Source organism: Poecilia reticulata, chromosome 12, assembly GCF_904066995.2.
Source record: "Poecilia reticulata chromosome 12, P_reticulata-male-v2, whole genome shotgun sequence".
NCBI classification, from domain to species: domain Eukaryota; kingdom Metazoa; phylum Chordata; class Actinopteri; order Cyprinodontiformes; family Poeciliidae; genus Poecilia; species Poecilia reticulata.
This window is the reverse complement of record NC_088841.1, coordinates 23,195,523-23,209,910: the sequence shown is the minus strand read 5'-3', so window position 1 is coordinate 23,209,910 and position 14,388 is coordinate 23,195,523. Positions and strand designations below refer to the sequence as shown.

At 36.0% G+C, this 14,388-nt stretch overlaps 1 protein-coding gene across 4 annotated transcripts in view; it reads left to right on the top strand.

Moving 5' to 3' along the window:
• The window catches only part of akna (AT-hook transcription factor), a 30,716-nt gene that overhangs the window by 1,808 nt on the left and 14,520 nt on the right, over positions 1-14,388 (top strand). Inside the window, exons 1-4 of one of the 4 annotated variants that reach the window (XM_017307684.2) lie at positions 6,381-6,534; positions 9,845-10,212; positions 11,145-11,577; positions 12,701-12,995. In XM_017307684.2, the coding sequence (XP_017163173.1) occupies positions 9,900-10,212; positions 11,145-11,577; positions 12,701-12,995 (1,041 nt within the window). In that variant the 5' untranslated portion in view covers positions 6,381-6,534; positions 9,845-9,899. Of the gene's footprint in view, positions 1-6,380; positions 6,535-9,844; positions 10,213-11,144; positions 11,578-12,700; positions 12,996-14,388 lie in introns of those variants that run through there. The other 3 variants (XM_008424638.2, XM_008424636.2, XM_008424637.3) reach the window with 3 other exon arrangements.

Genomic DNA, 14,388 nt, shown 5'->3' with positions numbered 1-14,388 from the left:
AAAGTGAAATAGAAAATACATACGATATATGTTTGGTATATGTTTCTTTCACATTCATAAAAAGACATTTTCAGCATGTTGGGCTCTGACTTGTAGCATCTTTATAGCTAAATACCGACATGGTGAAGCTGAGCTGGAAACAGACTGAAGACCAGCAGCTCCAGCTCTGATCCTGACTGATCTTTCCTCACTAAATCCTCTGGTTTTTAATTAACTTCTCCTCTAACAGCGGTTTTTCATCAGCTCTCTCATTAGAAAACAGTATGAAAACGTTAGCTGCTACGCTAACAGCGGTTATTTCGGGCTAATTTAGCTACATAAGAAATATTTTTCGGTTGTTTAGAAGCGAATTTCTGGCTGCAAAGTGATTCTGATCTTTCATCCAGGATTACCTGGGGAAGGTAATCCTAACGAATCCAGGTTGTTTCATAAAACGGTTAAAATAAATCCACACAGCACAGGACTCAAGGAGCTCTGATCGCCCTGCTGCCACATAGAAGATGGCGGACGCTTTTATGTACGACTCAGCGCTCCATGAGGCGTCTACGTATTCATGTCTATGCTCCTGACTACCAGGAAAAAAAATATTGTCCAATCACCATTTTTTTTAAATTCCACAATCTTTGTAAGGTAATTAGAATACTGAAAACATTTTTTGGGGGAAAAAAGTTTTTATTTTTGAAATATGATGTGTCCACTACAGTGGACATCGGAACCCCATACATTTGAAATTGAACCTTGATGGCAACCAGTTTTTTCCCAAAGAAAATATCCAAACATCAACTTAAGAGTGAATTTTACATTTACAAAACTGAGCACTGTTGCCTAGGAAGAAGGTTCTGGGTTCGATTCCCGGTCCCGGTCTTTCTGCATGGAGTCTCCATGTTCTCCCTGTGCATGGTGGGTTTTCTCCAGGTTCTCTGGTTTCCTCCCACAGTCCAAAAACATGACTGTCAGGTTAATTGGTCTGTCTAAATTGCCCCTAGGTGTGAGTGTGTGTGTGCATGGTTGTGTGTCTCTGTGTTGCCCTGCGACAGACTGGCGACCTGTCCAGGGTGACCCCACCTCTCGCCCGGAACGTTAGCTGGAGAGGCACCAGCAACCCTCCCGACCCCACTGAGGGACAAGGGTGTTAGAAAATGGATGGATGGATGGATGGATGGATGGATGGATGGATGGATGGATACAGAAAAAACAAAAATAATTACAAATTTTAAATACTACGACAAAATACAGTCAAAATAATTCATTGAATGTTTTAATATGTTGCTAAGAGACTTATTTAGAATATGCCAACAAAATTTTAAATCAAAATTTGCACAATAAAACGTTTTATGCACTTACTTTGTCTCTTCCCATAAAATGTGCTTCTACCGATGAACGTCATTTTTATGAATGAGAAAAGGGAAGGTACCAAAGTCCCACCCCTTCACATGTGGCATCATTGAAATGCCCTAAATGTCTCCAGATACCAAAAGGAATTAATTCAGTAGAATGCAGGGAGTGGGAGATATTCAAGTTTAGAAATGTCCTCTACAGAGGACAAAAATGAACTACTGGCAATCACGAGCAATTTAAACTGTTTTTCCCCCAATTATAATTTTCTGTAAAAATAAGCGATGAGGTACATAATGTTTCTTTGCCTGAGTTGCTGTCATATTTTCAGCCCCTGATAGAAAAACTCGAACTGTTTGGGAAGGAAGTAATTATGGATGCACCAGGCAATCTCCCTGATTTATCTTCCTCTGTTGAACACAAACAGCCTGTCGTCTGAATGCATCACAAAGCTGAATCACAGATTTAATTATATACCACATATTTTATTACATCTTTTTTCAGGAATACATGTTGGCAGTAAAAACAAGATGATATTTTATCACTTTATAGCTTCGTTTTTTTTTTTCAAAACAAAACCTTATATTAGTCTTTATGTTCATTATCTTTTACAAGAAGGTTAATTTATTTCTCTGTTTGTTAGGAGATGTTTGGGATCAGAGTTTCAACAAAACGCCCACTGATGATGATGATTTTCAGTTTTTTCATGTTTGAAGATTAGACTTAAATGTTTTTGTCATATATTAAAGTTTTACCTCAAGAAAAACAAAACATCATGTAAATCAGAAGAATTACAAGTTTAAACTGATCAACCAATAAAGAAGGAACAGAAATAATTTCTAGGAAACAAGTTGAGAGAAAGACAGAAAGTAGGAGTCTGAAGGTTACTTGATGCAATTTATTACAACCCAAATATAGTTTGTGAAAACATAAATTCCCAACCAGAGCAGACTGCAGCATGTTGTCAATAAAATCCACAACATTTTTTTCCCCCAAAAAATCAGATTTTTAGATATATTTATTGTTAAAGATAACAATCATTTTAACTAATTTTACTATAAAAAATCTTAATGTAGGATTAGTTTCTCAGGGAATAAAATCTAAATTTAGATTCTTGGATTTTCAGTGTGAGATACAGAAGAAAATTAAGGATTTAAGAATTTAATCTCAAAATTATTTTTTTTACCCTAAAAATTTTAACTTTAATCTCAAAATTCTGACTTAAATCTCAGATTCAGACTTTTTTTTCCTCAGGATTTTATTTTAATTTTAAAATTCAACCCTTTTATCAAAATTCTGAGCTCAGTTTCAGAATATTTCTTTCCTCAGAATTCTGAGTTTTGTTCAGAATTTTGACTTAAATCTCAAAATGTAAGCTTTTTTCCCCATTCTGACGTTGCGTTTGGCTAAATATGGCCCTGAATACTGAGTGTTGTATTTGTAATTATCTTTTATAAATAGTGTTTTATTTACTAAAGTCATCAACATGTGACTGTAGTAGATTATTCCACAGATTTGAAGGAAAGCCTGAACATAGAAAAACTAAACTGAGTTAAATAAATGAAGTTGGAGAGTGCAGGGCTTTTTTGATTTTAAGAAAAATTAACAATTTACAAATTTGCATTTTACCTCTGCACCTTGTGCGCTTTTTTATATGTTTTAGCAGTACGAAAAGTGTTTTTTTCTTACTATTGATTTATTGATTTACTGTTGTTATTGCAAAAGTTGTAAACTTTTAATGAATAGTTGATTTATTTCCATTTTATTTAAGGATATCTTCAGACGCGCTCAGCCTGCCTCGTCCTTTCACCCCACACTGCACCGGTTCCCCAGACGATGATTTCATTTTTTTAATCAGCTACATTTAATCACATCCCCTCTTGTGGGGCCTTCAGGAGCAGCAATTTCACCCGAGAGGGAAAATAATGAGACATCGACAGAATGACATCGCTAAATATTCAAATAAAAATCATACATGCAGAGCGAGGGGGCGTTCACGTTCCGTCCGTTTTTAGAAACGGTAATTAGCAGATAAGCGATGAAAGACGGAGAGGAAACAAAAATAAATGTAATTTGTTGTGGCGTTTCTCTGTTGACTCACGTTGGGCCGGTTTGGGTTGGAATTGTAGAAATGAATCTGTTTTTGGTGCAGGGAGGTGCGTCCCGTTTGTTTTCTGCAGATGGAGCGTGTCTGTTTGCTCTTAATGGACGAAACGAGAGAAATATGGTCAAAACAAGCAGATGGTGAATAAAGATGAATATAAATGTCACCAGCAGAGAGGAAACGGTCCGCCTGGACGGCTCTGACAAATCACCATCAAACTCTCGTCAGTCATTTTAGAGAAAAACACCACATGTGCTTTTCTGACACATCCTGCTGCCTGTTGGCGAATGTCAGCGACTGATTGATGGAAACGGATTTAAAGTGAGTCTGTAATCGGATCAAACTGCTGATTCTGGATTCAACAGACTAATAAAGTAAAATTCATTTAACCTCCACAGATTCAAAATGTGAAAAATCCACCAAAATCCTGAGAAAAGAAACTTCATAATACTTTATTTAAAACCTTTTCAGATGAGGTGATCTGTCTAATTTTGCTCTTTTTCATCACTACATCTCTCCTGCTGTTAAACACGGTGGAGGTTCTGTGAGGCTGCGGGTCTGTTTCTGTTCTATGGTCACTGGGAGCCTGGACAGAATGCACTGAAATACCAGGATATTTATATGGAGCTACAGAAGAGCCATAAACTTTGTTCAAAGAAAAATAACTGAAAGTGAGAAAAAAAATTAACCTGAAAACATAAATTTTGCATCTGAAAAAAATAATTTCAAGTTGAAAATATTTTTTAGCAAATTTTTTGAGCAAGAAAAAAAATATAAAACTGAAAAAATAATTTTGAAAATTAAACTTAAATACATTTTTGAAACTGAAATAATAAGTAAAAAATTTTGAACTAAAAAAATGCATTTTGAATTTGAATAAAAGATTTGTAACTGAAAAAAATAAGAAAAATTAATTGTTAAAGTTAAAATGAAAAAAATAAAATATCAAATAAAAAAATTCTGTAAAGGTTGAATGATATAAAATGATATAAAATTTAAAAAATAATTTTGAATCTGAAAAAAATTCAACTGATTTCATTTAACTAAAATAAAAAAATAATTGATTTGAAACTGAAAAGGAATTTTAGAAATAAAACATTAAACTAAAAAAAATGTATCTGCAAAAAATTTGCAAATAAAAAAACTGAAATAATAGAAGCTGATAAAAAATAATGAAAATAATTATAAGAGCTTGACAAAAAAAATGGAAGTGAACAAATCTAAATCCACTTTTCAGATAAATATTTTTTTCAGTTTCAAATATCTGGTTGTGTATTAAAGTGGACATTTTCTATTAGACATTTGTTTTCAGTGTCTCCTTTTCAGTGTTTTTAAAAAAAAATTATTTTAGTTTTGGCCTCAATTTAACTCCATAATCTATATTGAAAAATGTCATCATGTCAGTTCCCTCCCATTAATCGTTTAGGACCTGCAAAATACCATGTCTAAAGTCCAACTTTTGACACTTTCTTGCCTCCAAATCCTCTTCCTGTGTTCGAGCAGCTGAAACGCCTTCAGGGCATTTCAGGACAATTAATGCATCAGAGACGTGATATTCAAGCTGCTGCCTGTATGCGTGCGTGTGTGTGCGTGCGTGTGTGTGTGTGTGTGCGCGCGCGCGCGTGTGTGCGTGTGCGTGCGTGTGTGTGTGTGTGTGTGTGTGTGTGTGTGTGTGTGTGTGTGGCCTTAGGGAAACAGATGACACGTCCCGTCAGGTAGAGAAGAGGAAATATGGAAGAAAAGGAAAAATATTCAGCCTGATTTTTCACTGCTAATGGATGAAGGTTAACATCCATCCATCATCTGCATCCCCCAGGTGTCAAACTGAAGGCTCGGGGGGCCAAAACCGGCCCGCCGTAGCGTTTTATATATAACACATGTGTGCCTAAATATTATTTTACAAGTCAAATCAAAACAGTTTTTATGTGTTTATCCAGATCCATAAACTTTTTTTGCTCTAATGCATTAATGTGAGTGTACTGCAAATTTTCTGCAAAAATGATCAAGAACATCGGGTTTAAGTGATGGCACCTCCCACCTGTAGGTGGCCATGTGTCTTACTTCTACTACTCTGCTGCCTCAGCTTTATGAAAAACATGACAAAAAGTCACATTTACTGTCTTACATAAGTACTAATACTGTTCATTTTTTGAAAATATTTCTAAACTAGCAACAAAAGTCAATAATTCCCCCACACACCCAGAACAAAATCAGAAAATCCTGGAGGGACGCTGTACTTTTTCATTAATCTCATCAATGAAGTATTATGAAGTATTTCTACTCTTACTTGAGTTAAATGTCTGGATTTTCTACCCCCTGAATGAAAAACAAACACGTTTTATACTTAAATAAACTGATTTGGAAAACATTTATTTTGCCTCATTTTGTTATTTTTTGTTACTTCTATGAATTATTGTGATTTTGGTCCTTAAAATACCAAAATTTCCGTTTAACTTTGTATGTTGTTCCATCTGATGATTAAATTATTGATAATTTCATCAGTTTCTCAGTACTTGAGTAGACTTTCTACCAAAAACGTTTTCACTTTTACTTTATATATATTTGTATTTATATTTGCTAATCATTTATTTGATTTTAAAACTTATTTGGAAGAGTATAAATATCAAATTGTTATTAAACAGTGTTCCCTTGTGGCGTCGCTTAGTAACTACATTTTCTAAGGTATATTCATGAAAGACATATCCCGCCTCCTTTTAACATAATAACCAATCACAACTCAGGTTGACTTGGAAAGGTTTTATGCCCTCTGCGCTGACTGTAAGGTAAACACTACCTGCAATCTCCAGAAATCCAGCATGTATTTCAGAAAATCGTTGGAAAATATTTAGTTTTTAAAGCACACTAATGCTGTAAATCATGTGAATGGTATGCTTGCGTCGATAATTTGGCCAATAAATACCTGCAAGTCATAACTTAGGGCGAAAATTAACCCGTTTACTCTTCTTGGGGGTAATTAGCCTTCCAGGCAGCAGAATCAATGTTGCGCTCTGGACTGGTGATAATTGGCTTTCTAAATGTCACCTGTGTCAAAGTTGTCTGGAGGAAAGACGTCCTGTAACATTTTGTAAAACAAGGTAACGCCGTTTTTCTGTCAAAATTAATCTTGGAATGGGCTGGAGACATTTATTTTTAACTGTAACTTGCTGTCCGTGTTGTAAACCGTAACGAACTTTTGCACTGCTAGCTAACGGTTTTCTGTGACGCACTTTCTCGTTGATGCTGGGTGACGAATTATATACATTTTTTTGTGTCTTTTAACTTCCAGTGAGTAGTTCTCAGTGGGTGGTTGGTTTGTTGTGGTGTGAATGCCATGGAGACACGGAGGGGTGGGGCTTTCATTTGGTCTTTTCTTTTTTTTTAGTTTTATGGTTTCTAGGCAACGAGCCGCTGCTGTAAAAACCTGCATTTTGCATATAATCTGCTGCTCCTTTCTTTGCTAGTTGATAATAAATTAAGTTTTTATGCTGTTTGTGTTACAAAGGTTTGCATTAACTAGTCACTCAGTTTCATTTATTTGAGCAACAGTCCTGAAAAAATACACATTTTTAGAAAGTAGTTTTACTGCACCACACTATTTACTACTGCTAATAAATCTTAATTACCTAATATAAGTGTTGGTTTTATAAGTTTATATTGGGGAAAAATATTTGGGACAGCTTTTTTTTTTAATCAAAATGACAAAAAACACCCAAACAATAAAGTGTAGAAATGACCAGAATATTTATTTTAAAGTCTGCTGAACATAAAAATGTGTTTTAAAAGTGTTTTAATCTTTTTTTATTAATCGTTCAATTCAGTAGCTGTTGAAATAATATATTCTCACCAGATTGCAGCTTCAGACTTTCAATTTAATCTACAAATACAGACCATCTGGCAAATTCCTTTCAAATTGTATTATTTCATTTAGCATTAATTTAAATATTGGCCAAGCAAAATATGTTGGATGTTATTTCATTGGTCCACTTCAGGGTTTAAGACAGTTTTGGATTTTTCATTATAGTTTAGATTTATTTTGTTGTTACTTTTTGTCTAATTCTGTTAGTTTTAATTAGCTTTTAAGAGTGGTTTTGGTAGATTTTATTAGTTCAAATATTGTTTAGTTTTTATTATTTATAGTAGCAATTTTAGCTTTTTCATAACTTGGTGAATTTTCTTTGCCGAAATGAAAAAGGTGAAAGTTATTATGAAGTATTACCAACGTAACATTTCTGGATTTTCTCCCCCCTGAATGAAAAACAAACATGTTTTAACCTAAAATTCACCAGACGCAGACACACACCTGCAGTTTCTGTTGTTAACGTTTTTTATTGAAAGAAACATTTTCAGTGGCCTGATTTTGTTATTTTATTTTTTATTATATTATTTATATGAATCAGTTGGGTTCTTAAAATACCAAAATTTACATTTAACTTTATATGTTGGTCCATCTGATGATGTAATTTTTAAATATTAAATGATTGATAATTTGATCAGTTTCTCAGTAAATACTTTTTGACTATTATTTGACGGATACTTTTTACTTTTATTTCGATAAAAGTATACTTGAGTAAAATTTTTCTATTCCCTGCCTTTAAATACCATTTTTATTTATTTCAGTTAACGAAAATATTTTCTGAATTTTTTTATTTATTTCGTCAGTTTTAGTAACCTTTAGTAACATTGGTCCACTTGCGTGAGCGTCCAGTGTCCTCGGCTCTGCTTGGTGAACCATAAGGAGATTATCAGTCAAATATCTGAGCCGCCTATCGGGCCGTGCTTCGCCCCATCCTTCCTCCTGTCTGTGTTTAATCTACCTGCATTTTTATTTTTTCCTCAACATGTCCTGATTTCTCCACCATTTGAACAAAAAAAATCGGTTTTATTTGCCTTTTTTTTCACCCTTAATTTCTTGAACGTCCATCCAAGATGGCGGCTCCCTGAATGTCAGCTGGTTAGCGTTGTAGATGTATGCTGGTGATGGGGGTCAGTTGGGTGTCAGTGAAGCCCCCTGTGGGGTTTAGAGCAGATTAACCCCCATATGGCGGCTCAGATAAACCCTCAGTTCTGCAGGGAGATTGAACGAGTCAACAGGTGAGCTTTTATGTTTTTACTGATAAGACACTAGATTTTAAAGTCGGCCGCTCCGTGGGGTTTTATTCTAGCAACACAGCAGCAAATGTTAATCTTAGTTCCTCGTAATGCAAACAAGACTGAACTAAATAAAACAATGAGGGTAATAATAAGGCGTTAGATAAACATCTATATTAATCCCTTTGAGGTCACATGATACGGCAGGCACATTGTGACGCTTTTTTTGTCTGGCATCTTGAATTTATTACCTACATTATCACCAAACTACACGTCTTATAAAATGACATATTTTATGTCTGTTCTATGCAGTCTTAGAGGATTACTGATCTGTAATCAGTAAAAATCTGATGACCGTTTAGCTGTGCAGATAAATGCTTTCAGAAAACAAGACAAACAAAACTTCTGCTTGTACTTTACTGCTTTTAAAATTGTGTGGCCATTTATTGTTTTTTCTTAACGCAGGTTTTGTTTCGTTTGGTATCATTTGTCTGTCTCCCTTTGATTAATGAAAATTATTATTTTGATTAATAATTAAAATCTTAAAAATAACAAATTCTTGTTATAATTATACTAATAATTAAAAAAAAATCATTAGTCTATTTTAATTTTCTTGTATATTTTTATTCAAGAAAATATTTTTCGTTTTGCTTTTTTTAAATTGATTTTTGTTTTTCTTATCTAGAATATAATATCATTTATTGATCCCCAAGGGGAAATTGCTTATTTGTTCACAAGCTACTGCATCCAAAGTGATAAGCATTAGTAAATACAATATAACCATAGGCGATTACACAATTTTAAATGTATTTTTAAAAAAATTAACAATATATTACAAATGTTACATTTGTTTATTTACAGAGGAAATTAAGTATATTTATTTTAATTGAGTGAATATATACCAAAATAGCTGTCCGTTGACAAACATTCACTTTTGTTCATTTTTTCTTTCCAGAGGGCCAAATATGCCACCATCCAATAATTGTGGCCAAATACATAAATGTGATCATTTTATATAAAATTCAATGTATATTTAAAAGCTCAACATATGGAAATTACTAATATTGATACATTACACAGGTATGATAAAAAAATGTTATTTTATTGTGGCACTTATAGCCTTCCACAGTTTAAATTGACAAGTTTGCCATAAATCAGCAAAGAAAAAAAACATGAAATGATTACTTAACCATATAATCAACATCAGAAATAAATACATAACTTGTTGAATTTCAGCACTTTTGACCTTCTGTATTTCAATTCCGTTATCTGTATCTTAATGAAGCGTCACTGCATCGGTTTCTGTTGGTACCACAGAATCTGAGAAAGATGCTCCGTGTGCTGGACTGAGAAGCTGAGACTTTAGGACTGAATGGACAGAAGAAGAAACAGACCCGGGGTTCTGCACTGGACTCAGTCGCCCATCCAAGAGTCTCCCTCCTCCGTGCTTACATCCGACGACTCCTGGGAGGAGGACGGCAATGGCAATGCCAAAGAGGAAGAGGATGACTTCTTCAGGGAGATGAATGAAGACGGCATCATTGGGCTGTCGGAGGCCCTGGAGGAGTGGGAATTGGGGAACCCGTGTGGCGATCCTTGCTCCCCAGAGGACACGGTTCCTAGTGGAGGCAACAAGGATTCGCCTCTAAAATCCTCAGGAGACGATCTTCAACCCCGGCCAGCCCGTGAGTTTATTCCTCCTGGAAATGTATTCTGCTTTCAAGTTCTCGTTTTTAGACTAAATGATTAAATATTCGAAATATTTTAAAGAGGAACTATTACGATTAAAATTAACTCTGCATGTTTTTGTACTTCTATTTGGGTCTTAACTGCTTCTAAAAACTCATTTTTGGCAATAAGTTAAAGTTGTTTGGTGTCTTGAAAATGAGCCGTTTCAAAATCCCCAACTTCCTTGGTTGGTGTTGCTAGGTAACCAGTGTTACATCCTACCTGTTACATAAAAGCGTAACAGGTAGCATGTTTGGTCAACTGGTTTTACCGTTATATGCGCTGTACAATGGCTGCTGGAAATGTTAAGTGTTTTGTTGGTGACTTCCAGAAACCACTTGCTGCAACATTGCTTTTTGTGCAGGAGGCTCTACTAATGCTTTTCAAAGATGTGTGGTTGTATAATTACGCATCTGTTTGCAGCCATTTTCATATACGAGTGTAAACTTTGGGTTGGGGGCATGGCCAGCAGCAGCTTATCTGGATTTAAAGTGACAGGACACCCTAAAACGCCTCAAATCTAGTTATCTAAGAATGATTTTGAACAAAGATGTTTTGTATCGCCCATAGATCCATTATAACCTTTTCAAAGACGCATAATGGATCACATTTAAATGTTTAATCCAAAATTATATTCAGCTTCAGAATTAAATCTGTTTATTTTTGTAAATCTAAGCTTGTACTTGTTTAGTAGAATGGTTTTCTGTTGCATTTTAATAACTTCTTACAAATTAAGTTTGAAACTGTAAAAAAAAAAAAAAAATTTGAGAAACCATTTTGTAAATTATTGCGTAAAAAGAGCTAGTTTATAAGAAGTATTTGTTAATGTCAGCCTCTTTTATGTAAAAGTACTTTTTAATGTTTTCTTCCTCCGTTTGTTGCGACGTAGCAGCAGCTGAAAACCCAGAGCCTGGCGGTCTGGCCTCTGAGTCCACGGTCACCTCCTCCTTTTCTCCTCACCTTTCCACGTTCACCGAGGAGGACCTGACGGCTGCTTCAGGGATCGAAAAAGAAACCCTCCCAGACACAGAAACAGAGTCTTACTGCAGCAGTGTGAGGTCCAGCGCATCGCGCCTGGAGCTGAAGCTCAGCGGTTCCCCTCGGGCAGCTGTGGCCCTTTCTGAACAAGTTGTGTTGGAGAATATTTCTTCAGAAGGATCAGAGAAGCAGAAGCAGAAAGGTGGACTCCCTGCTGAAGCTCTGAAGTCCAGGACGTGTTCCCTCGGCAAAGCCAAGAACGGCTCTGCAGAGTCCAGAGGTTGTGACAGAAACATGAAAGCTGCTGGAGCCAGAAGTAACCCTGCAGGAACGGACGAGCTCAGGTGGGATCATCTGTTGTTGTCAGTAGGAAATCTTCCTCAATATTCTGCTAATGTCTAAAAAACAACAGCGACATTTCACAACTTCTGTAATTACATTAAGTGAAAAATTTAATTAATATTGCCCGTTCACACGATAAGACGTTAAAAGTCCCAGATGTAAACAGTTACAGAGTTTCCCCCAGAAAACTTGCTAAATCCATTGGTGGCGTCTCGCTACGGCTGCCCTCCAGCAAAGAATCATTACCAGGAAATGTGAAAATATGACCAGATAATATGTGTTGTACATTATTTTGACTTTATTTCAAACAAATAAAATTACGTAGAGAATCTTTAACACAATGACAAATGTCACAATGCTTTAATAATAAAAAAACCTGCAGACATTGACAATATTGGTGTTAAGAAAAAAATTAATTTATACATAAATGGGTGAAATGAAACAGTGCTGATGTGTTATACGTAGTTCTCATGTGACATCGCACTTTAGGCAACTTTGTAACCGGCAGCCATCTTGGCAGGCAGTTGCTATGGAGTTGCTATGGCAACAATAAACAAGCCACAAGCTTAGAGCTTGCTCTGGTCTCGTTCCTATAAACACCGTTCCTACTTATAAACAGTAAAAGTTTATTACGAGTACTACTTGATCACAAATTTTGAGTACTCTACCCACCGCTGTGTAATACAAAGATAAATATCAGTGATATTTGCTGTAGTACTTAAAAGGCTATTATTTTGGAGCGTCTACATAAGCAGCGTTTGAGACGTTTTGGTAGTCAGTGATTTTACACAAGAGCCAACTGCATATTATTCGGAAAAAAAACACAAACAAACCATCTCTCTACTACTTCCTGTTGTCTTCTTTGTCGTTTCTGTCAGTAGTAACATCCAATTGTTGATCATGTAACTCAAGTGATGTGAAAAAGTGTACTGCTGAAAAACCACGTTATTCTATAGAACAAACATTTTTTGCTGTAAAATGTCATTTATTTAATTTCCCCCGAAATCGGAGTGTTTCCATTAAGCAAATTTATTTTTGTAATTTCAAGCTGAGCAATTTTGATTAATGAAAATGCAGCTACTGACATCTCATATCTTGGCTTTCATTTTTGTTTTTCCTTTTCAGGAGAGCACCACTGTCTCATCAAACCCCAAACTTCTCGAAGGTGGAACCCAGGATTCATTTCCCTAAGCAAGGCTACAAGCCTCCGAAAGGCAGGAAGTCGTTAGAGAGAGCCACGACGTCGCCGCAGCCCCCCATCGTGTTTAAATCCCCCGCCGACATCGTTCAGGAAGTCCTGTTCAACATTGACGGATCCTCCTCCTGTGATATCAACACGTCCACCAAGGCTGCCAGCTCCACCGTCCCTCCAGAGTTCAGGTGTCGGCATCAGGCCACCACTCTGCTGCAACAGCTGCAGGTACGAGCTGGAGGAAGCGCGTCTCAGCTAGCGGCCTACTGCAAACCTGACTTGCTCGGTGTGCACGATGGTGAAAACGGCAGGGAAATGATACTTAAAGGTTGGGTAATATTAACATCATGGAGAAGCATTGTCGGAATAATGGGCTGAAGACATTGTGTAGGAAAGGGGAGGAGCTTCTTAAAGAGACAGAGACCCAATTTCAAGGTTTTAAATTAAGGCACAATATTATGTAAAATTGACTTTTTTGACCTGTACATTGTGTTACATTGTTGTTCCCTCATCAAAACAAACCTGGAGTGTTGCTTTCATGCATGTTTGAGGAATCCTTTAATCACCATGGCAACCATTCAGCTGGGCAAAACGCCTGGGTGGACCTAGCCCCTCCTCCGAGGCGCAGCTCCTCCACTCAGCTCCTTCAGACTAGCCAACAGCAATTAGCAAACGTCTGGTGGAAATGCTGAGCACATCAAGCGAGCCACCTGTCAGTTCAGCGCTGCTAAAAATGTTTTAAAGGGCTAATGGAGGAGCCATGTTGGGACGACCTCCTGAAGGCGAAGCTTCAGAAAGAGCAGGAGTTTTTAAAGAGACAGAGGCCCAATTTCAAGGCATTAATTTACTATATAAAACTTATTTTAGGTCATAGTTGATGTATACGACATTTTTGTATCAGCTGAAGTTAACATAGTTACTTGGTTGTGCTATAAAATGACATTAATACACTTTAAAAACACAAACATACCAAGTGTTTTTTCTAGATTCTACAAATTTGGGAACGTTATTTATTTCATAGAGGGAGCAACACCTATTAATCAACATGAATACGTCATGTAAAGGTGTCAGATTAACCCAGAGAGGCTCATTTTCATCTGTAGCCTCCTAATCTGCTGATGGACGGGATTAAAAAATACAGTTAACATGCATAGCAAACAGACATGACTTATGATTTACAGTGAGCATTTATAACAATATTAAAACAAGTCACATCCGTAAGAAGAAAACATTATTTCATTTAAAGATTACTCAAGGTAGGAGTACAATTTAGATTATCTATTAATAAGTGCTTAAGTAAAACTGTTAAACTTTCTTGAAGAGGATTTAAGTACAATTCAAGTTGCAAGTACAATCTGGAGGAAGTGCGTCTCAGCTAGCAGCCTACTGCAAACCTTAAAGTACATTTAAAAAAACAACAATGTGGGAAAGACTTTTTTTTTTCCCATTATTAAAACGTTATGTTACTTCATCTATGCGTTTATTAATCCCTCAGTGGATTCATTCATCCTTCAGAAATTATTTTACTTTATTTCAGCTAACTTCCTTTTATAGTCCAACAGTTTTGTTTTCCAGAACAAAACTGCTCAGAGGAATATCCACTCACTTTGTGTCGCTGTGC